The 22222-nt window shown below is 42.2% G+C and overlaps 1 protein-coding gene across 1 annotated transcript in view; it reads right to left on the bottom strand.

Annotated features, from left to right (window-relative positions):
- PREX1 (phosphatidylinositol-3,4,5-trisphosphate dependent Rac exchange factor 1) overlaps positions 1-22222 on the bottom strand; it is an 82248-nt gene that overhangs the window by 23129 nt on the left and 36897 nt on the right. Inside the window, exons 11-19 of the mRNA XM_027904801.1 lie at positions 22108-22208; positions 19451-19554; positions 18856-18905; positions 14630-14705; positions 12375-12447; positions 10955-11097; positions 4560-4652; positions 2027-2175; positions 1033-1118 (exon numbers count right to left, since the gene is read on the bottom strand). Coding sequence (XP_027760602.1) covers positions 1033-1118; positions 2027-2175; positions 4560-4652; positions 10955-11097; positions 12375-12447; positions 14630-14705; positions 18856-18905; positions 19451-19554; positions 22108-22208 — 875 coding nt within the window. The remainder of the gene's footprint in view (positions 1-1032; positions 1119-2026; positions 2176-4559; positions 4653-10954; positions 11098-12374; positions 12448-14629; positions 14706-18855; positions 18906-19450; positions 19555-22107; positions 22209-22222) is intronic.

Consider the following 22222-nt stretch of genomic DNA (forward strand, 5'->3'; position numbering starts at 1 on the left):
ATAAATGTGTGCCCCTGGGAACACCATCTGTGGGTGCTACCTGTGCACTCACTGCACTCATCTGGAGACACGTGTTTGTTTGGAAGGAAGGAAGGAAGTGGTGTATGTCTGAAAGGCCACATTTTCTGCATCTGCTGAGAATAAAAATTAAAGCTGGGCTTTGTTTGTAGCTCAGTTAACATTTCAGGTACAGAAGAACTAAGTATCTCTGTCAAACTGTGTTTTCTCCTTTTAAAGGATGAAGGAAAGCAGTTTGCCTCTATCTTACATTGGTACTTTGTAGCAGTACAAGCCAAAGTAAAGGGAGAAGCAGTCTCCAAGTATTACTTTGTGATGTCCAGATCATGTTACCACCTGTCTCCCAACCTGCTGATCCTGCAGCAGGGTTAAGGTTAGGTTAGGATTAGGCTTTCACTTCAAAACCCAGGGACCCAAACTGTGGCTGACTACAGGCAAAAATATTGAGGAAGCAATAGACAGCATTAACCCCTCACTTTTTCCTCAGCCACCTCAGTTTTGTGTTTTTATTCCCTGTGGCTGTAAAGCTGGACCTTGGCAGTCTCAGAAGAAGCAATGGTAGGGGTCACTGAGCAAGCACATTTCTAGTTTGCAAGAGCTCGAGTGATAATGCTTTCTTAAGAGTCTTTCCACGATACTGTGGATTGCAGTATCCAAGTTTCTTCCACTGTAGAAATAAATTATTCCTTGCTTTGTGTTGATGGGATCAGAAACCCTCCACTCAGTTGGTAGGAATGATATCGCTGTCCCAGAAAGCATTTAGGTGCTGAGCACCCTGAGGCAGGAACTGTAGCTTTGGTTGTTCTGTGGTTCCATGGGTGTGATTGTTCCCCTCGACAGGGGTTCCTGTCACTGTGGTCACCAAGGTTGTCAGTATGGAACAAGCTGGACAATGAAACCTGCCTCTGTCTTAATATTTATATATATATACACACACACATCCACTCTTTCTATACACATGTACATATATTCAGCTGTACTCCAGCCTAACTGTACCCCAGACTTTCTCCTTACCTCTTCCTACAGCATGAACATACGGTGGTGCTGCTCCCCGGATCTGAAAGCAAAGTGTTTCAGGACAGTCTGGGATTTTAATAATCCTGCAGATAAAGCAAAGAAAAGAGAAAGCAGGATTTTAAGTTAGGCTGCCAGAGGTCTGGGCAGTTCTAACAGGATCTTTCCCTGCTACTCACAAGGGGGTGTGGATGAAAGAAAGCGCCCACACTGTTTATAAATAAATAACAAATAAACAGACCTGAAAAAATCATCTACTCCATCTTCTATCTCCAAGGCAGATGGGAGATTCTATTGGTTAATTAAAATTTGGCATTTCTTAATTTATTACATCTTTAGGCAAATAACACCTGACAGAAACTATCTGTGGTATTTATATTCATTTCCTTTTCTAGGCACACTTCACTGCAGCTGTGCTGACTTATACCACTTTCATTAAAATATAAAAAAATACACTAGACAAGACAACCTGGACTAGAATCCAGTATAAAGTGTTCACTGAGATGTTCGATTCTATGGCACACTCTGGGATTACAGAATCTAACAGTGCACAAGACATTAACAGGGCCAAGAATCATTATAAGATATAATAATAGACCAAAAAACTGTAAGGGCTGATAGTGTTAGAGTCATCAAAAAATAAGCCAAGCTCTAATGGGGTGGAAATTGTTTTCCCTGGCACAAACATTAATAGCCTGAGAAGCTTCACCCATGAGAAGGAATGACAATCCTTGTGATTCAGTTCTGTCTGTGCACAAGGAAGCCAAAAGTATTTCACCTGCAGTATAAAGAGAACACAACCCAACCTCTTCTGAGGCCTGAGGGTCATCACTAAAAACAAGCCACGGCTCTTGCTCTCTCGTTTCTGTCATTTGTTCTCCTACTGAGCAGCTTCTGCACAGCAAAGTGTTTGCACAGCTTTCACTACAGCTGCAGAAGTATTAGTTAGGAACTGACATTTCTCAATAATCTGTCTGCCCATCTTGGCACTTACTCTTTTGACTTGGTGGCTACCAGAAGCCTGAGTGGCCTCCGTGAGCAGAAGGACTGGGTTAGGATGGTTTCCACTTCAGAAAACGGTCGCAGGAATACTAAATCCTCATTGATGGAATAGATTTTCCTTCCCGCCTGCAGGCCAGCCATCTGCAAACAGAACAAACACCACAGAGCACCCGGATCACTGGCAGGATCTCTGAAAGCTCAGGCTCCAAGGTTCAGCTATTCCCTGCTTACAGCCATTCCTCAGACTGCTGTCAGTGGGATACCCTACACACAGTGCTGGTTCATCAAGTCATTTCTCACTCCCCCTGAAAGTTTTCTGCTTTTGCAGAAAACAAAGAGTTTTCACCCCTATCTTTAGAAACATGTCACTGTACAGCTGTAGATACTTTTGCTATAGATAAATCTTTGTACTTTTCTGCTACAATTTTTTAAGGGACTATTAATAAAGGAGACCTTCTGAATGTCTTTGTGAAGACATGTGAACTTGGGATGAGCATGAGACGTGACACACTAACTAACGAAGCAAACTCTACGGTTTTTCGTGCCCCTCCACCTGGGTGAGCTGAGCAACTGTCAACAGGCCCAGGCAGCTGATGGCAGGAGCAGGGGCACAATTCCCACAGGGAGGGTCCTGGCTGCTCATCATGCAGCAGCAGGAGAGAAAGGGCAGGAGCACTGTTCTGTCTGAGGGCCAAAACTGAGAAGCTGAACACACAATGCCAGGCAAAGAATTCACACACTGCAGTTCCAGTACCCCATCGGTACATACAGGAATTGGATGTTCTTAACAACTTTCAAACACAGTTTGGAAACTGCTTCTGGCACAGGCAAATCTAACAGCTCACACACAGTTTCTAAAAAATTTTGAGAAGAAAAGACACTAATAATAACAACAATGCTTGGCAACTCTGACATTGAATAGAAATCCCACAGACCCTTGTTGCACAAGCACCAAGTTCAACGCTGTGTGCTGCCACAACCTCTGCTTTAGCTGTGTTTCAATTTTGTTTCAAGAACAGGAGATCACAGTTCCAAAGAGGACATGTTAATCTTGAAAAAATCCATGCAAGTAGTAGATTTGTTCCCCCTTTACTGGTGAACCTGAAATCTTACTCAGGCCTGAAGTCTCTCAGTCTCAGTGAATGCAATGAGCTGTGAAGCAAAGCTGTGTCTTCATTTCTGTCCCTGCAGGGAATGACAGCAGGCAGAGGGTCTCTAAATGCTGAGTCACACAGAACTACATGCTGGATATATTTCCAATATCCCAAAGCAATTAAAAAAGCCCAAGAATGTGACAAAATGCATCACCATTGGACCTCATGTCTTTCCAGAATGAGCTGACAGCCCTCTGGTTGAGAGAGGTGCAGATTCAGTTCTTTTCTGGAGCAATATTGTTAAGACCGAGTTCAAAAGATGGGCTCATGGTCACAGATAGTTTGTCTTGGAAGAGCAAGAAAAAGATTCCTCAGAAAATTGTGTGCTTCTGTTGTCTTAAAACACACCAGATTTGCAGGCTATTCCCCAGGCATCCAGCCAAAGAAAGGGCAGAAGGATTATCTTGCAGGCAATAGTTCATAGAACAGGTTTACATTAATAAAAATTTTGGCCAACCCATGTTGATTTTGAGCACGAGGTAAAGCAGCAGATTGGTTTCTTTGGTGACCATAAACCACATGAGAATCAGGAATACTGAAATAATTTAATTTTAATACTAAACTTCAGTTCAAAATTCCTTCCCATTCAACATTCTCAGCTTGGTAAAATCAATCTGTCCACTGTTTCCACTGGGCAAGTTACCCAGCAGTTATTTGTAGTCTAAAGCAGAGACCCACAAATGAACATGGACATTCAGAAATTCTGTAATGGTTGTCCTGGACTTTTAATTAGAAGCTCTGCCTGCGTGCTGCCACTTTACTGTGAAACTCTGGACAAGTCGTTTAGCCCTCTCTTATCTTCACAGATGCTAAAAAAGCACCTAAACAGCTTCTAAAAGACAGATTTTCAGTCTGTCTGTGCCTTATTTCAGTAAATCGTGTGACACTGTGTTACCCACACAGGGGTCTTGTATGGATAAAAGGTGACGATGCAACACTGGGATCTGTGACATTTGGCCCATCTGTGTGCCTCAAAGAAACACAGCAAGTACATTCTGTAGAACTCTTAGAAAATACCAGGGAGGGAAATGAGTGCAAGCTTTTTAAAGAAAAAAATATTTAAAAATGCAGCTTTCACTCAAATAAACCTGTTTCCGCTCGAACACCTTTGCTAACCCAAAAGAGTGTTACTTTCCCTCTCTCCTTACACTGAGGTTGCTAATGAACCTGAGGTGTCATCACACAGAGATCTTGCTGTCGACCAATCACTTATCAATGATCCTCAAGTCACCTGGTGGTGCCAAAACACTTGGCCATTCACAGTAACAGCTTATTACCACAGCAACTGTAGAAGACAGCTGATTTTCCCTTTGCTGCCTTTTCCAAGGATTGAACATTCTCAGATCCGAGGACGTGGCTGTCGGGTCCTACCTCGGCAGAGGAGCCTCGTCGAACCGACTTCACCACCACGGCTTTGTTCTTCTCCTCTATGTCAAACCCATAGTCATCCTCTTCTGGTAAAATCTGAAACAGAGCACAGGGCAATGATTCATGAATATGCAGCTTGCTGAAAAGCTGAAGATTGCCACAGCTGACACGGACTTGCATGCCTTAGGGGTGAAAGGCACTACCAGGTCATTTGGTCTGACCTCCTACATAAGATGAGCCACAACATTTAATCCAGTTATTTCTTCACTGAGCCCTTAGTACACACTAAAGCAGAATTTCCAGAGGGCTACCCAGGTAAGATCCACAGTCTTTAAGAAGTGAGGAATGTCCTCCCACCCTTGAGAGTTTGTTCCAAACTCTTCTGTTAGAAACTGCATTTGGTTTTAACTCCTAGCCCTTTATCCTTCTTTAGATCTTACACTTTCAGATTACGTCATTATTCAGTATTTTCCATTGGTGAATGTACTTATAGATTAAAGTGCAGTAATTTATTATTTATTAAAATACATCCCACGTACCAATAATGAATGATCTGAGTCTTTCTCAGCAATCAGTTTCAGATAAATTGAGTACCTCAGGCCTACCTATTATAGATAAACCACACACTACAGAAATCTACATCATGACCAGTGAGAGAACAATTCCTGACATGCACATGTCCTTCCTTTAGAGACCTGGCAAAATGGCTCCGTGTTAGGGGAGAAAACACAAGCCCTGGGCTCAGTTTGCACCTCTTCTATTTGACAGAAGCCTTCATAATTCTTACTATTGGGTTTCTGCTTCCTGTAATTTGCACTGAGGTCGCACAGACCTGCCTTACACATATTCTTAAAAATCCTATCAATCATGGCAAATATATGTTTCACTCATCCTTTTCAAGTGGTTTATTAACGAGTTAAAAGCTTAACAACTCACTTCCCATTATAAAAAAAATAAAGCAAGCCACTGGTAAATGGACAAGTGGAAATTCTACCAGATAAACATCTTGCATTTGAGCAAACATTACGTACTAAAACCCATCTGATAAAACGGAACTGAGTTAACAGGAAAAATAAAGCTACTCATAATCCAGCAGACAGCGGGCAAAACAAATTACTGAGAATTGTTTCCTTGCTTCTGATGATTTCTGCACTATTTTAAAATACTGTCCCTTTTCTATTGAAGTCAATTCCATCAGCTTATAAGCTTTGTTCTTTTACAGGAAATTACCTTAGAAAAAAGGAAAGAATTAAAATAATTCTGTCCTGCGGGATCTTAAAATAATCTGCAGGATGTTAAAATAATTCATGTGCAGGCAAGAAGTCCTTACCAGGTGATATTCAGATTAGATCATGGACAGGGAATTAAAAAGACTGAAAGGTAAATTTGTCATTTTTGGCCAATTCTAACACAGTATTTTCAGAAGCAATGCTAATATTGTGTGTTTAATAAAGGACCTTAGAAAATTGAGTATTCTGCTGGTTAGATTTTCAGTGTTGCAAGCAGAATGAGTTTCAGCCCAACACAGTATGTACTTCTTATCACTTCCCATTTGGGAGGAAATGGAAGATTTCTAGGCTAGCTCTCCCCTCCAATTCATATTTGACATTTGAAAGGACTGTTGGTTTCTTTTGCTGAATTTTGAAAGCATATGTGAAAGAGACATTTAAAAACCTGGAGCCTTTGATTTGCCCAACTTCAGAAGGCAGCAGCTCCACATCTTTACCTATCCCTTGGGTGCAGCCACCATTACCATGCACGAGGATCTTTTATCTGCTATCATTTTTAATAACCTACCTTTCTCTGATCATTGATATTGCAAAAATGTATTGTTTGAAAGCAAAGAACCAAAACACTTTTAGGAAACCCCAAGTGCATCAACACTGGGATCTTTCTCAGCATGGTGTTAAGAAAAAAAATCTCACATTCTGTATCCTGAGGCTCCTGTGCTGGGGACCCCATGGATAATATTCTATATAAAATAAGAACACCTTGCCATTCCACAGCTGAACCCCATTCATCCCTAAGGAGTCCAAAGCAATTAACTAAATTGCCACCTACAAGAATTGTTTCTGTGCCCCTGAAGCCCAATCAGTTTTTGGAACATAAGGCAGCAGCTGTTTAATCTTGAAAGACAACCACGTTAACAAATGAGACCACGTGAGAAATAATGTTTAATCAAAACCAGAGGGTAAATGTAGTCAGAATAATATTCAAAGAGAATTTTGGCAGGAATATAGGGTGTGCTGAGATGAAAAGCTGTGCAAAGAACGGTCCATTACACCTGTATCACACTGAAGCAGGAACCCTCAGCCTCAACTCTTGGGGACATCAGATGAGGTAACACGGGCACAACAACCACCATTCCTTAAACTCAAATGTCCAGGATGCACATTCTTCACTCACAGCCTTCCCTGCAGCTCTCCAGAAAAACCCTTCTCTGTCAGATACACTTGCACAGCCTGGCTTGGGTAAGAATCTCCTCAAGAGCAGAGACTTAGCAGACAATGGCAACTCTGAACACCTGAGAACACTTCTGAGCCCTCAGCAGCATTTGAAGGGAGCCACTTTCCTTCCACCTCATCTCTCAGGCTGTTCCAGTCTCCACAGCTTTGCACAAATCCACAGCTCTGGGGCACTAAAACAGCATTTGGAAAGACAAAAGCTCAAGAATCTAAGCCACCCCTACTATTATCCTTAAAGGTATGTTCTGCCACATTAGCAAAAGAGACTGAATATATACAGAATGACTCCAAGTTTCTTGTGGTTTGTGAGGTGTGAAATTGAGCACTGAACTCCAACTGTTCCTTCTGAACAGTGAAAGAATTAGAGCCTAAAGGGTGGTTTTCCCTTCAGAGTTCACCGGAGTTTTCAGTATCTGACTCTACCCCAAGCTCTTCTGTGGCCACCTACACGTGGATGATGGATGCCTCATCACTGACTTCCCAGCCTGTCCCCTTGGAAGCAGAATTCCCTAGAGGATGAGCTCTAATTAGTGGTTTTCTTCCCCAGAGTGTTTTAAATCCATGAGTGGAATTCTCTAGCTACAGCAGACGGGTAGACCAGGATAATGAAGAACAAAGGGAAGGCTCTTTTCTGCTCTCTCTCTCTCTCTGCTGAAATTTTGAAGAGTGAGGTTGTTTTATATTAGCACAACACACAAAACTAATTCTGAAATGATGAAAGATGGAAGAGGACCAACTATGACTTTATTTCAGTAATATAAATAACTATTAGTTATTCATGATTAGAACAGCAGAAAAGCATCCTACACTTCTACAAGAATTTTAAGGTGAATGCTGTGTTTATTGGTTTAGCTGGTTTAAAATGGAAAAGACATGAACTGCCATGGTATTAGTACTATCAGCTAAAAACTTCATATCTGAAGTACAGAACTATAACAACTCCTGATTTTCAAAGCTGAATCTAAATGTAACAGCAAAGTAACAAAGTCCTATGGATGAATGAGATTTACCATCCTTATTTTCAGATGGTAAACTGAGGAGTGGAGTGACTTGCTCCAGGAAGGGAGTTCATGGGAGAAGTCAAATGAAATCCAGGCAGCTCTGCCTTCCATGGAATGTGCTGCACTAGCCAGGCCCTGCATCAGCTGAATTCCAGGACAGGCCCCAGCCCTGGCTATGGACTGCAGGGACAGACAGCCACATCACGGAGGATAAGAAATACAGGATATCCTGGAGGAATGTAAGAGACACCACAGGTCTGGAAAGTTGAGGAGGTTTAGAATTCCAGTCCAGAACTCCAACCAGCAGCACAACAGGTTTGAGAGCGTTACAGAAAATGTACACAGGCATAACCTTCAGAAATCACTGGCAATGCTTCTCCTCTGAGTCTTGTGGGACTGCAGCATCACGTGGGCAATCAACTTCTCAGATAACTTTGATGGAGACCCATCTCTCCAGGCAACTCTCCTTGTCTGACACTCAGCTCTGAGTGACCAGCACTGACGTGTGCTGTGGCTGGGCAGGGCTGCTCACAAGTTCTCAGCATACAGCAGTAACCAAGTCACAATGCTTGGAGACAGGCCAAAACGCAAATTCTTCCAAATTCTCTCCAACTATGCAAAGAATGTTGTATATTTTTTCAGTTTGTCATGATTTATGTCCTTCAGTGAGAAACAATTGCGCAAATAAATAAGTCTTGGATTTTGTTTGAAGTGTGTTGTTCCAGACTGAAAGCACTTTGTTCTAATTTTCTAATAAATATTTGCCAAGGTTTCTCTTGTTTTCAGTTCTCAAGGGCAGGCTCTCCTGTGATACAGCAGACTCAGGTGGAGGGAGTGTGGGAATCTACCCAAAACCAGGTAGAATTTCATGGCAGTACAAAAGCATGTTTGAAAAACCGGTGCTGAGGAAACTCCATTAAACTTCCTATGGTGGAGTCAAGAGATAGAAAGGATCAATGCCCCATCATGAGTGTAGAGGCAAGCAGGGATGTTCCCCACACAGCAAAGCCTTGGGAACTGTTGCTAAATAACTGCTCATAATTGCTAAACACAACATAAACCCGAAGTCAGGCACTGTTTTTGTGGGTAAGCGTCATGAATTCACTGTACTGCTTTTGTGGGATCTTCACAAACATTCAGGGCACTGTCAATGTATGTGTGCAAATGAAAGCAACTCCTGTTTTTAGCAGGACTATCCACATCTGACACAAATGCGTGCCCTCTAAGGAGGAGGTTTTCTCCTCAGCATGTGCTGCTCATTTCCAACTGTTTTCTGTTTGAGATGAGACAAAGGCTGTCTGATGCAATTCAGAACCATTATAAGAGCAACATTAACATTTTTCCTGTCACATTTACTTCAGCTAGCAAATTATGGGGTGACTGGAAGGACCAACTAGAGATTACAATTAATAATCAGTAGTAGTCCAGGAGCAAAAGGTCTACTTGTTTGTTCTGTCTCTTTACTGAACACTAACAAATAATTATTACATTAAAAGAAAATCAATCAGAGAATGTTAAATCCCTCCTTTCACAGCTAACATTACCACTGAGTTTTGGCATTTTAACAGAAGTGCCTTGAACTGACAGAAACAGTGGAAGAGACATCCTGGTCAATCTGTTTCCTCACACTGTCTTGTCTTGATCAGGTATTGAAAATACCCCAACAACAGCAGTTCCCCACCAACTGACATGAAACCAATCTCTGAGTTCTTTCCAACTCACAACAAAAACACCCCACAAAGTGCATTACCTTCCACCTGCTTCCCTATATCCAACAATTCTTCAAGAGGACAATCATATTAACTGGACACTCCAGTCCCTGGCACCTGGAGGAATAATTTTGAAGGACCATGGTGCTTTAAATATTACTCCTGGCCATGGAGACAAACATAGCTTGGTTACCAGGGAGACAAAACAACAGTGAGATGTGAAATTTGTGTGAGACACAGGAAAGGTTTTCCCCACATAATGGACCTCTGAATCTTTTCCAGGAATTCTGCCTCTGTAGTTTCTGACCCAAGTTTTTATCCTGCTCCTGCATTCTACCAGTGTTCAACAGGAGAAAACAATGGGCCTGGAGCTGCTGGCACTACACATGGATCTCAGAACAAAATGTTTGCCCCAATCTGACCATCAAATCCCACCAGAGTTAGAATAATCCCAGTGCAGTAAGGGCTGAGATGGCACTTCAGTGAGGTGGGAATCTAGAAATCACAGTAATATTGCACAAATGTGAATATAAACCCCAGCACTTTCTGGAAAATGGTTTCCATAAACAAAGTAAAGCTGATACCTGATCCAGGCATGCAGGGCATATTCATATGCCCTGAAATATCTGTGTTCTTATGAACCTTTCAGCTTTCACCTGAATCTACCTCACATCAAAGGGTATTTAAACTGTGTTTAAAGTTGATCTCTCCCAGGACAGTAGCGCCCATTACTTTCTCCTCCACCACATCAACACTCTGGTGCCTGCTAAGACATCTCCATCTCCCAGCTCACTTCCAGACTCTCACGAGCACTTCTTGGGAAGAGTCCTGGATGAAACAGTTGTATCCCTTTTCTTGAGACCCATCAGAAACAGGCAGGAATTTCCATGCACTTGCACGTGTGTGTGGGAGCTGCAAATCCGAAGCCCCCAGTGCAGCAGGATGGTCACATGCTACAGAAAGGGCCAACATAAGGATTTCCCTTGCTCTGAGAATGAGCTACACAGTCTGCCCAGCTGGAAAAGTCAGAGCTACAGACGTTGGAGCTCTACAGCACAGTAGGTCAAGAGTCAGTACCATTTATGCAATGAAGAAAAACACAGGACAGGTGTAATTGCCCATTTTAATCCTATTCTATCACAGCTTTCCTTCTTATTCTCCTCTAGCAGAAAGCAATACCAGTTTCACAGAAACATCAAGGTTTATATTCACATATTTCTTACCAGAAGATTCTTTCCCAGGATGTTTTCCACGAGCTTGAAGTCATTACGTAATTGTTTGCCCTTGGAACTGGTGCCCTCCATCTCCTCATCAGCATAAAAGCGGAAATATAAGGATTCATCCTTAAATTCACTTTTCTCCAGGACTTGAAACAATACATATGAAATAAATACGTGCATTTGCACAGAGAAAGAAAGAGAGAAACAAAAAGAAAGTTAAAGGAAATCCTAAACATTTCCCCAGTCTTCACAGAACACAGACTAGGTACATCACTATCAATCAGCTACTCAGCTCTGCATTTTTATGCTCACGCTGTGTTTTAGGGCAGTGCTTTTCTTCATAGTGCATAGTAGCTTGTGACATGATGTGACCTCCCTGGCACACAGAATGTGTACAAAATGCAAAAGATCCTTTGGAAGGAAGATGCTACTCAAAACCTCGTGCTCCTTTCCCACATCGAAATGAATACAGTAAAACTACAAGAAGAGCAAAGAGGAGTAAAGTGGCTGCTTAAAAGCACCTAAGATGTTCACACAGAATAAGGCTCTTCGATCTAAACAAAAGAAATGAGAGGGAAATGAGATCTATATAATTCTGGAAGGTGTGATAAAGTTCTTTACCGTTTTCTCAAATAGGAGATCTGGGATCTACAAATAAAAGCAGCAAGTGAGGAGCAACTTCTTCATTCAATGTGTACTTAAGCAAAGGACCTTCTTGGCAAAGGACACTAAGAATGCCAAAAGTTTGCAAGGGCTCAAACCAGACCAAATTCTTTTTAAAAAAACCAGTTATTCTTACATTCTTACCAAGTACAATGAAAATTCTCCATTACTTATTCACAATAACCTGCTCTCAAAACCACTATGCAAAATACAGTGAGCAAATGTGACTCAAACAATGTCTCACTGGACAAACTTAGTTTACTCTTAGGATTGTATGTGCTCTTTGACATTGATACAGAGGTGATTTGTTTACTTTCCCCCATTTGAGGATGGATGATATCTACCTTGGCAATCTGGCACTTCAGATTTGGAAGCCTCAGCACTGAGGATTGTGCTTCTTGTCCAAGAGGCAAGAATAAGGCAATTTTACTTTGTACCTGTCATTTCTTAGGATATTTCAGGACAGTACTTGGCTTGTGCATTGGTCTGATGGCTCTGCAAGTGATGCAATGAAAAAAAAATGTCCCCTGTGGCTTGTTTAATCCCTTCAGCATTGCCCATAACTGCCAGGAAGGGGATTCACTTGGGAAGGCAGCAGGCTTAGACATGATGTGTAAGCTCAAAGCCTGTTCCAAAGGACCTGCAGGGCTGCCTGCAGTCATGTACATAGAACGTTTGGCCTCGAAAAGCCTAGAAAAGCCAACCTGCCTGAAGTAAGGGCTCCTTTACTTGGCTGGGAGAAGCAATTTTGGTGCATTACCATGATGCATGAAGCCGTTATTGCAGAGTCCCACACCCAGAGCCACAGCTTCCTCCCGAGTCTGACAGTCTCCCTGGAAACAAGAGGACAAATATTACACCTCAGACAACTTTCTAAAGCTAAATCACTCCCCCTTCCCCACCACACAGCTTGTGGCTCTGAAATGAGCAGGATGGTCTCTGTATGGAACAATAGCAAGAAATTAAAAGAGGCATCCCACTGCCCAAACCCTGTTGCTTCCTACAGACAGCATCTCTCCCTCCTACAGGAACCAGGAGGAGAAGGATCAGGATTGAGGAGAGTAGTTGTTTAACTCACAAAAGGTTACAATTTTATCTCAATGTAAAGAGTTTTTATTTGCAATTGTAGTGTTGGACTTTAGGACCCATTAGCCACAGACAATAAAACTCCTTGAGAGAGAAGCTGAGAGATCCCCAGGGAGAAAACCCCGAGTAAACCCAGCATATGTGAACTCCAAGGTCAGACACGTTAAAACTGCAGTGGATTTGTTTGCTTATACAGCAAAGGCTTTAGCTTCTCACTACCTGAAGCCTTGAGTGTAGCCATTCGAAACAGCTACCAAAGGTGACTTGCACATTTACAGATTTCCTTGAAGTGGCAGCATTAAGCTTTGCACCTACAACTTAAATACAGGAACTGCTTTGCTTTCTCTCTGTATCTGCTAATTTGCAGCCACAAGGGAAGACTCTACAAACACAGCTGCACTTTTTAGGCAGACAAATAAGTTCTAAATAGTGCTGGCAAAAACCAGGAGGCACTACTGGTCTTACAAATATTGGTAACGCTGGCCCTTGGTGTGAGATGACCAGTGGCCCTGCCCCAAAGGGGAACCCAGGATGTGGTTTCCCAGTGAGAGCAGTGGATCAGCTCATTCCAGCAGGGAGGGCACCTCCTGCTTTGGCAAGAGGAGCAATTTTAGTGCATTGCTTCCAGTCCTGTTAACTTAGAAGCTGCATCCTACACATCTCCATCTGCAGAACGAGATGCCCTAAGGCTCTCACATCAGGGCAACAAACTGACTTTATTTTAAACAACCAAGAGCCCTCTTATCTTGTCAGTAGAACATCAGTCCTACTTCAAGTCCTACTAAGGAGAGCCTTAGTTACCTGCCAAGCAAATGCTGGCAAAGAACATCACTGTGGTGTAAAGGTACTATTTAAATACAGAATAAAACAGGATCAGCTGTTGCCAAATCAGCAGCACTACTGGCTTTTGTTGAAGAGGCTTTCCCAGAGCAGAAAAGGCACCACATTTACAATTAAGAACTAAATACTGTTGTCTTGGTAGAAAAAGGATCAGGGAGTTCTGAAGGAACTACATGACTATGAAACCACACAAGGAAAGCCAAGAAAATAGCTTTAATAAACCTGAAGTTTAACCTTTATTATAAACTAACTTCAAATCTTCATAAATTTTCCCTCATTTTCAGCATCTTGTCATGAGACAATTCTCAACTCTCTCTTTGTGTTACTTTATGGGATAAATGGGTTGTTTATTTTGCAGGGGCTGGGATTTAAAAATCTAATTTATTCTTTCAACTATAAATAAACTGAAGGAGAGATGCCTTCTAATGTTACCCTCTTAAACCCTTAGGAATCTACTTTTGTCCTAGGCAACAAAATCTTTGTGTAGGAAGGCTCCAAACCAGACTTGGCTATTCCTGGTGACGTTACCTTGGCCCTAACAAAACAGCCCACTAACAAAAAACATTCCCCTAACAAAACAGCCCACTAACAAAAAACATTCCCCTAACAAAACTGCCCACTCTCCCTTCAGGTGGCTTCACACTATCAAAGCTACATTTTTGAATTCCTCAAGCTACACACTCTTCTCTGTAATTACAACGTAAATGTGGGGCAACTACAACTTCGAAAGACAGTGGTGGAGTTGTTGCTGTAAAACTCCAGATTCACTTTTCAATAATATTGTACTAGATTGAATGAGATCAACATTGGATTAGATGTCTTCCCAAAAATCACAAGAAGTAGAAAACATTCTTACAAATAGCCAGTTCACCACTCCTAGGGCTAGCAAAGGACTTCGTCTTTATAATGCCAAATAAATTTTCACAAAATGAACAGTAATAGAAGACATAAGATTTTAAGTACAGAGCATCAGAATATGTTTAATTATGTTGTAATATTCTCTAGATAAATGTGTTTTATTTACTTTTAAATAGAACTGAAAAAATTAAGCTCCTTATCAAAGATAGCAGTATCTGAAACTGTTCTTACCTGTGCAATAAGCCAGTCCACCAGTTTACTTGCAGGGATTACTGATTTGTAGGTCTTTAGGTGGTAGTCACGGTCTCTAATTAAGAAAGAGAATTCAGGGAAAATATGGACAAAAAGGGATACATTTTCTTTTGTACTCTAAACCTATATATACTACTGTGACCTACTATTAGAAAAAGCAGACATCCTTTTTCTCTAGAAGAAAGGGGTAAGTTTTAAACATTTCTAACCACCTGAATTAGGAAGATATTTCAGACCAACACAGAGCAGTGGTATTTCAAATTTCTCTAGATGTTGTTCCAAGCCATCTTCAGGGAGCTCACATTCCTGCCAGAGGTGACCAGGAGATTCTTCTCACAGATGTCCCGAGCTGCTGCTGTAACTCAGGTTGAAATATTGCCACCATCAGTTCTGCTAAAAATCACACTCTTCTGGCTGGAAATCACCTTCTAGTTTCCTATACCCTTCAGCAGCTCTCCTCTGGTGTTTACCCACCAGTGTGTCCACAGACAAGGACCCTCCCCCACACTCCCTCTGTACCCCCTTCCGTGAGCTCACGGAACTCGGTACTTTGATGTCAAGAGAGACTTTCCTGATTCCCCACACTTGTTCAGATTTTACTTCCTTTAGTAAAACATCACATAGTGGCCAGACACAAACAGGGTACCCAGTGTCCCTTTCTGGCATTTAGATAATTTCAGCCGCTGCAAATAAGAAAAGAAAAGTGTTGTGTTTAGGTCTTGTAGCACAACTGGCACCCCCTCACCCCCAGCCTTGTAGGCAGCAGCACTGCTCCTGGAAGAAGGAAAAGGAACCCTATTGTAACTTGATGCTTTTTGCAGTTTTCTTCCACTCCTCTTCTCAGAGCCATGGAGATAATTGATGTTTTTAAGTCTTCTGTGAAATACTTGTAAAGAATTTTGATACAAATATAAGAGGACTGTGTGGCTCAGGACATTGGGCTCTAACACCTTTCACCTCCAAGGTCACAGTATTTAATCCAGCTCATAAGAGAATAAAAGCCATTTTAAGGCTGTTTATTGGCCCATGTGAAATAAGTTTCGTGGTCTTGATCCAGTTCCTAGTTCCACATCACAAAAGCCATTACCACAATTAATTTGCATTAATTGGTTCCCTCTCGTTGAGAGTCTCAGTAGAGAGGCCAAGTGCTGAACGGGCCATGAAGAATTAATTCCTCTCTCACCCTTGGGGGTGGTCCTTCTATTGGAAGCTTGAGCTCCACTGGCAGGACTGTGGGAGGAAACTCTCACAGCCATTGGGACTGTTTCACAGTCCGGATGTTTCCATATGGCAGCTCAAGAGAAGACTTTATTCTTCAGCTCTGCCAAATCAACCTCTTTCATTAGCACCACACTACCTGATAGTTCCCTTTTTCTAAAAATCTAAAGTCCATCCTGCTCATGTTCCTTTTACTAATCACCCACAGACAGAAATATGATGTGACTGGCTGCTGTAAGTAAACGCTGCAGAAATGCCTGTGTGTTTGCAGAATGCAGGGTGTGAGAAATTAAAAAGGGAAGCAGGACTTTGGGAGCTTGGAAAAAACCCAACAAAACATGACAGCATTTCCAGAAATACGTATACGTGTCCTCAGAACAAAAGCTTTCCTCCTCCTAGTGCTTCCACACAGTTTTCTACTTGTCTTCCAGTAATGTGCTAAACCCAGCACAAAGCTGTGGGAGTTTTCTGGGCAGTTTTTCCCCTCTCACACCCTTATCTTGAGAAAACGTGCTTTTGAAATGTCAGAACAATAAAGGAAAACGATAAAATATTGAGTACTAATGAGGAGGGGTTTCCAGATTGTAAGAAGCAACTCCCAACATTTTCATACAGATGCTGACAGAGTTTTGAATTAGTTGCCATCAGTCTTGGTCCAAAGCCCAGTCTCTCCCTGCCTGCAGTTAAATGCTGGTCAGGATCAATGTTTCAACATTAGTTCACTGGTTTTTCCCCCTACTTCAATCCAGCCTGAACAGCAGCAGAGCACAAATCATAGAATGTTATCCAGAACCATGAGCTGCAGGTGAACAATCAATATAGAGGTGGGAACCACTGAAACTTTGGCAGAACCTTGCTGCCTCACAGAAAGTCGAGGAATAGAATATTCTTCACAGGGTCCAGCCCAACAATGGGCTGACCTACTGTCCAGCACCTGCTGAAGTGGGAACAAGTTCTGCCACCTCCCAACATCCCCAAAGTACATCAGAGACATATTCAGAACATCTCTCATCTAAGATTTTTCAGAATGTTTTATTTTTTATGTTTCAAGCCCCAAACCAGCGTTATTTGTTTCCAGTGGGGTATATCATCTTGCTCTCAAAGTACAAGAGTGCCAGAGTTTACTTAATGAAAAATATAAAGGCACAGCCTACATGGAAGCTCCAAGGTTTCCAGGGAAGACAACTAAGCAAAATTGTGTCCCAAGCTTGTCAAGAAAATATTTTGAGTTTACTATTCCTCCAGCTCCTTCTGGCATATGTATCTGCTACACCAAGCAGCTTTGCCAACTTTCCATCAGGAAGGCTGCACCAGGAAAGCCACCAGGGGTGCAGGGATCAGCAGTCCTAAGATGCAGATAAATGCAGACAGATGCTGTGTCCCAAAGGCACAGCACAAAGCAATGGGCTTTGCCCAACTAACTTGGCTGAAAGCAACTCCTCTAGGCTAATGCTAGGCTTGCCAGAGGTAAAAAGACAGGATAAAAAGACATAAAGGGAGGACAGCCTGGGAGATTCAGGAAAGAGGAAATGAGAATGGCAGGAAGAAGAGCCTAAACATACCAAAAATTCAGTCTGTTCAGAAGGATCTTAAAACTTCTGAGGGTCTGCTACTGTTCATTGGTCATACACAGTTTAGAGTCATGATATCACCAGCACAGATTGATCCTGAGCTGAGAAGATTCTCCAGCTGGGAATTATTACAAAAATAGTTCATTGATAAAACACCACAAGACGGGCACACTTAGTCCTTGTTGACTCCCTAAAGCATTAGATTAGATCCACTTCAGTTTGTGGGTACCCTGAGGTCAGGGACATTTTTTGAGCTTCACTTACCATTGTTTCTACTCTGGATGCGAATTGCCACGTTAAGGGGGGAAATGAGTACGTGCAGATACACACGTGCCTCTCCAGAACCACTTTGCCTACCACTGGCAGCATCATGCTCTCCTGCTCTCTCCAGACCCTTCAGGCTGGGTGAAACCTTGCAGAATAGTTATTCTGGGAAAAAAACCCAGAGCTCTAATTACGTAAATTTATGGCTGATGAACTGCAACCACCTTTGCAGCCTCCTTTTAGCATGACAATGGCATCTATCAGTGAAACATCTGTTGTGCAACTCATGAACAAGAGGTGAGTGTTGTTGAATTTGGGATTCCAGCCATCTCCACTAAAGGATTTTTTTAACTTCCTCATAATTTATTTTTTTTAATAAAAATGAAGTTCTCCTAAGTGAAAATGCCTAATTTTCCAACATAAACACCTAAACAGAACACCTACACAGTTCAGGGTGGTTTCCATTACAGGTCAGAAATGTTCATCTGATATAACAGTAAGGCAACAACATCTGAAAATCACCTCCTGGGACCTGGGAGGAGAGTCCCCTCACACTTGCAGACTACCTCAATTCTTCAGCAGCTATTTATACAGAGGCAAATTCTGAAGATTCCACCCAAAACTTTCAGGGTTTCTTCAAGTTACAGCTTCACCTTTTATTCCACCTCAGACTGGATTTTGTTTGTTTAGGGTGCTCTGAATGACAGAGTCCTTGCCCCACACTGGAATCTGTTTACATCACGTCAGCATCTGCTGACATGTTCTATAACCCAAATAACACAGCAGCTCCAATCACACCACACCATCTGCCCTGAATCAGAGTCACTTATTAATCACACCCACCACAGTCACAGACAATGCCCAAGGAAACAAACCAAGGTGTGTCCTGCTCTCCTGAGCAGCAGAGGGGCCGTGTCAGGAGCACTCTGATCACACACAGCCTCTCACTCCCCCAGAACCCCCCAACCCCAACATCCTCCAGCAGCAGCACAACTACACAGCTAAGCTGTGGAGATGGAAGGGCAGGAAAAGAGCCAAGAAAATGCAGAAAATTACTGTTTATAATAAGAAATAAGAAAGCTTTCAATAGTAACAGGTCATCTTTTTTCAAGGCAGGTAATAAATACACAGGGAGCAGGAAGGGGAACTTACTTCACCACTGGAGTGTAGAGGCAGTGCAGGCGGCAGTAGAGCCTCACCCCCTGAAGAAGGGAAGATGGGAGGTGTTAGCAGCTTTTTCCTTTGCAAAGAAATACTGACCAGCTAAAGCTAGAAAAACCTGGACACTGATGTCTCTACTCAGCTGGAATTATCTAGTCATTAACTGATATTCAGAACAGTTCCCTTATCTTCTCTGTCAAACATTTTCTTCTTTCCCTGCCTCCAACAGCCAAAAATCTGTTCTTTTATCTCGAGTTACCTCCATTCCAACATTTTCTCCACTAATCCTTCCTCACAACTAACCCATTAACCAATGCCCATAAGAAAAAAATCAAATTTATTAAAAGATATGTGGGCAAATACGGGATATACAGAACTCATCTGACAGACAATTATTAGGAACAGCAGTTAAATGTCGATCTCTTCTATCTCCCTGAGCCATAATGCCCAGATTTGCAGCAGACATGCTGGGTTACTGTTTTGAGACCTTTTGTTACTCTATCAGGAGCGCAATCAGCAGTCTTGGGTGCAGTCACAACTGTTCACTGCAGATCACGAGGTGCCAGCTAAGAATGGTAACACAAACCTTGGACATGATGTCTTCCAATTCACTTCTTGGCTTGTACGTTCCATCGTCGTAGCGAAATCTGTACATCACCTGCTCGTTCTTGAACTGGTGCTTGTCTGAAACTAGAACAGCAGCATGACAATTAAAATCAGCCTTTTCTTTCCCCCCCACCATGTTCTTTATAGGCCAGTTACTATCCAGAGATACCAAGTAAGCAGTCACTGGTGTCTATAATTTTCTGAAGAGTATGTATTATGAACCCTAGAGAAATGTCATTATTCCCAGCTTAATTTAATGGAGACTAGTTCCAACAATACAGAGAAGGAGGAAGAAATCTGGAGAAGAACAGGTAAGGTGGGATAGCTTAGTGACTGCAATCTTCCCAAAACTATGATCAATCTGTGTGCTGGAGCACCCTTGAATATTTTGGATGCAGCCTTTGATGAACTGAGAGAAAATATGGATTTACACTATTTAAGATGCATCTTAGTCTAAGTCCAATTAATCTGAGAAAACTGGCTCCATTTGGTGACTGAGAACAATTCCCCTGGGTTGGGCAGACTCCAAAGTACCAGGACAAAGTCTGAGATTTAGTCTGCCCCTTGCAGAGTGGGCAGGATAGTTCTTCAGAGGCCAGAAACTCTTAAGACCTTCCCTCATTACATAGGACATCCTGGTCTACAATAAATTCCTGCTTTAGATGACATTTTTCTTTAATTTCACAGGATCAAACAAAATTTGCAGGATCCCATGTATCTCCCTTTGTATACAATTGACTCTCTAAGCTGTGCAAGTTACTGACTTCTTCTGCAGACTCTGGATTTTGCATTTCTTAATCCAGCTGAGAATGAAGAGAGCAGAAAGTGTTTTCTGTGTCTGGCCTACAGAAGATCAGGTTCTGATCCCTCCTGTGCCCTGTGACAGGTACCAGAACTGCCCCATCAGCAGCTCCAGATAAGATAGCCAGAATTAAAGGAGATACAGAAGAAACTGAGGGATAAAACAGCATTTATAATCTTCTATGGCCCTGCTTCTCAGGCAGGCTCAGGGGTTTTCACCTGACAGGAATGTTCTGCCAAGTGAAAAAAAAAAAGGATAAAAGATAAAAGAAATTGCATAATGCAGAATGGGGGTAAGGGCTTCATTATGGTGCTTATATTTTCAGCTCTTGCTACATTAGGAGACACATAATGGGATAGTTCCATGTTAATGGTTTATCAGAATCTCAAGGGATATTCCCTTAAGTAAATGCAGCGTTACAAATACCTTCCAATGTCTAACAGTAACTGCTATTGACGACACTCACATCAGGAACTCTGCACAACTCCGAACTGTAAAACTGTGTTTAGAGAAAAAGAACACTGATGAAAGTGTCAAAGCATGAATTTATGGCAAGGTAAACAGTTATCATGAAATAACAAGTCTCAAGAGAGCTTTTTGCACCAGCAGCTCGAGTGCACGTTCAGAATGTAGGCAAGTCCAGGTGTGAGTGCCAAAGAGCATTCCTCATCCAAAGAGGGAGCCCCACACTGGAGCCAGAGTGTTCCAGAGGTCTCCAAAACCACAGTTAGGGCCAAGCACTCAGAAGTGTTCAGTGCTTTTGAGCTCATGCTCAAAACTCTTCACAGTCTGAATGTGCCTGAATGTTTGTCTTGGTACCTGTGGGTGGAAGTGCATGTGCGTGAAGGACTAAGGGACTGCTTACAATGGATTTCTCTATGTGTTAATTAAAAGAAGATAACAGATATAATTTCTTAACAGTGTTATTGTCACCTGAAAGACCAGTCTGTGGTGCTGAATAATCAAGAGATTAAAGCAAGACTAGCCTAATAAAATGCCTCCCCTATTTAAATTGGTTTCCAAGAGACTATGAAAGCGTAGAGCTGTGGTGAATTAAGACCTATCTACAGTATTCCTTTGGTGTGCATTTTGCAGCTAAACTCACCTGAATGCTGAAATTGGGATATTTGGTGTTTAACTAGAATAGGACTATGGTGCTCTGTCTACATAAAGTGGGACAAATTTGAATTTAAACAGTGCAGTCTGGAGAAGGACCTTTCAGTAGAAATGCAGATAGCACAGACAATTTTCAAGCAAGTATCCTTTAGTCAGGCAGCACTTCTGGATGCTCTGTCCTTCCCTTCTAAAACACCCCTCACCACAGCCCTTCCAGGTCATCAGCTGGGTGAGATGAGCAAATATGGTCCCTCACTCTTGCCAAATGAGCTGGAAACACAAACCCTCCATCACCTCTTTCCTTTTATGACAAGCAGCCTCATTAGAATGACCCATCAGCTGGAGCCCCATTCCAGGAGAGCACTGCTCCACTCTCCTCTGGATTGCTGATGTCTCACTGTGTTTATGGATGGCTACAGATTTTCAAACACACACAGTACAAAGGAATACATACCTGATACAGTACCCAACTAAGAGCTTGCACAGAAATCAAGCAACTGCAGGCATAAATACTTTCAGGATACCAAGTAAGTCCTGTTTTTGTGGTACACATTTTCCCATTCATTAATCCCAAAAATCATTACACATGTAGAGGATTTGAAGGGTATGGCACAGGCAAGTATCTGAACATCATGTGAACCACAGACAGTTTTCCACCCCCATTTCCAGGGCACTACTGAAATCTGACATCTCTCTCCTCTATGGCATGGCACACTCACCATGATGAATGATTCCATTTTCCAGCAGTGCCTGTCCCAGGTTGACCCCTTCCTCTGGTTTGCTTATCTCTCCAATCTCCGTGAGCCAGGACACAAACTCGCTGCAGAGGGGAGC

The sequence above is a fragment of the Empidonax traillii genome, unplaced genomic scaffold, assembly GCF_003031625.1.
Source record: "Empidonax traillii isolate 1590-97213 ecotype Southwest subspecies unplaced genomic scaffold, ASM303162v1 scaffold1094:size393979, whole genome shotgun sequence".
Lineage (NCBI taxonomy): Eukaryota > Metazoa > Chordata > Aves > Passeriformes > Tyrannidae > Empidonax > Empidonax traillii.